General features: G+C 59.8%; 1 protein-coding gene across 1 annotated transcript; it reads left to right on the plus strand.

Moving 5' to 3' along the window:
- Positions 1 to 100: 100 nt before the first annotated feature.
- On the plus strand, positions 101 to 905 carry ETH_00005600 (uncharacterized protein; the record flags this gene model as incomplete). Its single annotated transcript, XM_013379271.1, has 2 exons — positions 101 to 245; positions 352 to 905. The coding sequence occupies 2 exons, from the start codon at positions 101 to 103 to the stop codon at positions 903 to 905; spliced, it is 699 nt and encodes a 232-aa protein (XP_013234725.1).
- Between the last annotated feature and the right edge of the window lie 300 nt (positions 906 to 1,205).

The raw sequence follows: 1,205 nt of genomic DNA on the forward strand, positions 1-1,205 counted from the left end.
AATTTCACACAGGAAACAGCTATGACCATGATTACGCCAAGCTTGCATGCCTGCAGGTCGACTCTAGAGGATCCCCCGCCTTTCGCGAGTTGCAGCAGATATGGAATGGGATCAGCAGCAGCAGCAGCAGCAACAGCAACGGCAGCAGCAGCAGCAACAGCAACAGCAGCCTCAGCTGCAGCCACCCGAGTTTGATACGGATGATGTGGAGCTGCAGCGAGCACTGGAAGCCTCTCTCAGAGATGGTGAGTTGGCGCTCTTGCTGCTGCTGCTGCTGCAGCAGCAGCAGCTGCTGCTGCCGGCCATGGGCAACAGCAGCAGCTGTATGTGCCCTTTCTGTCTGCGTATCAGGTACTTCTCCAGACACGTGTTCCTCTGCTGCTGCTGCTGCTGCTCCGCGACAGCTGTCTGCAGCAGAATTTTTGGCGCTGCTGCCGCAAGATGATGACTTGACAGATCTTCTGCAGCCACCGCCTCCCCGCAGCAGCAACAGCAGCAGCACGTTCCCGCTCAGGACCGACAGCAGCTGCAGCAGCAGCAGCAGGAAGCTGCCGGGGGACCGCTTCAAAGTACCCCCAGAGTGGATTGAAGAGGAAGAGCAACGTGGCTGCTGCTGCTGCTGCAGGGCCCCAAGCAGCAGCAGCAGTACTGGGCCTTCTACGAAGGCAGCAACAGCAGCAGCCGCACCGAGTGAGCAGCAGCAGCAGCAGCAGCAGCGGTGGAAGTCCTGCCCCTGTGCAGCAGCAGCAGCAGCAGAAGATTCTCTTACGGAGGAGGAGCAGCGAGCCAGCCTTGACGCCTCCACGGAGCTGCTGCAGCAGCAGAAGCTGCGGGAGTTGCTGCTGCTGCTCTTTGGGGAAGGTGGGGACCGGCAAATAGACAGAGAAGACTTGGGCAGGTGGTGAGCAACTTGCTGCTGCTGCAGCAGCTGCTACTGCTGTTGCTCCTGCTGCTGCTGCTGCTGCTGCTGCAGTTGCTGTCGCAACAGGTGCTGATCCTGCAGTTGATGCCACTGCAGTTGCTGCTGCTACAGTAGAGGCCGCTACATTTGCTGCTGCTGCAGTTACTGCTTCCGTAGTTGCTGCTGCCGCAGTTGCTGCTGCCGCAGTTGCTGCTGCTGCCTTTTGCGTCGTCTCCCGAGCTGCCGCCTCTGTGCTGAGGGACATGCTGTTGCTGTTGCTGCTGCTGCTGCTGCTGCTGCAGGA

This window comes from Eimeria tenella, genomic scaffold (assembly GCF_000499545.2).
Source record: "Eimeria tenella Houghton genomic scaffold, Eth_scaff1705, whole genome shotgun sequence".
NCBI lineage: Eukaryota > Apicomplexa > Conoidasida > Eucoccidiorida > Eimeriidae > Eimeria > Eimeria tenella.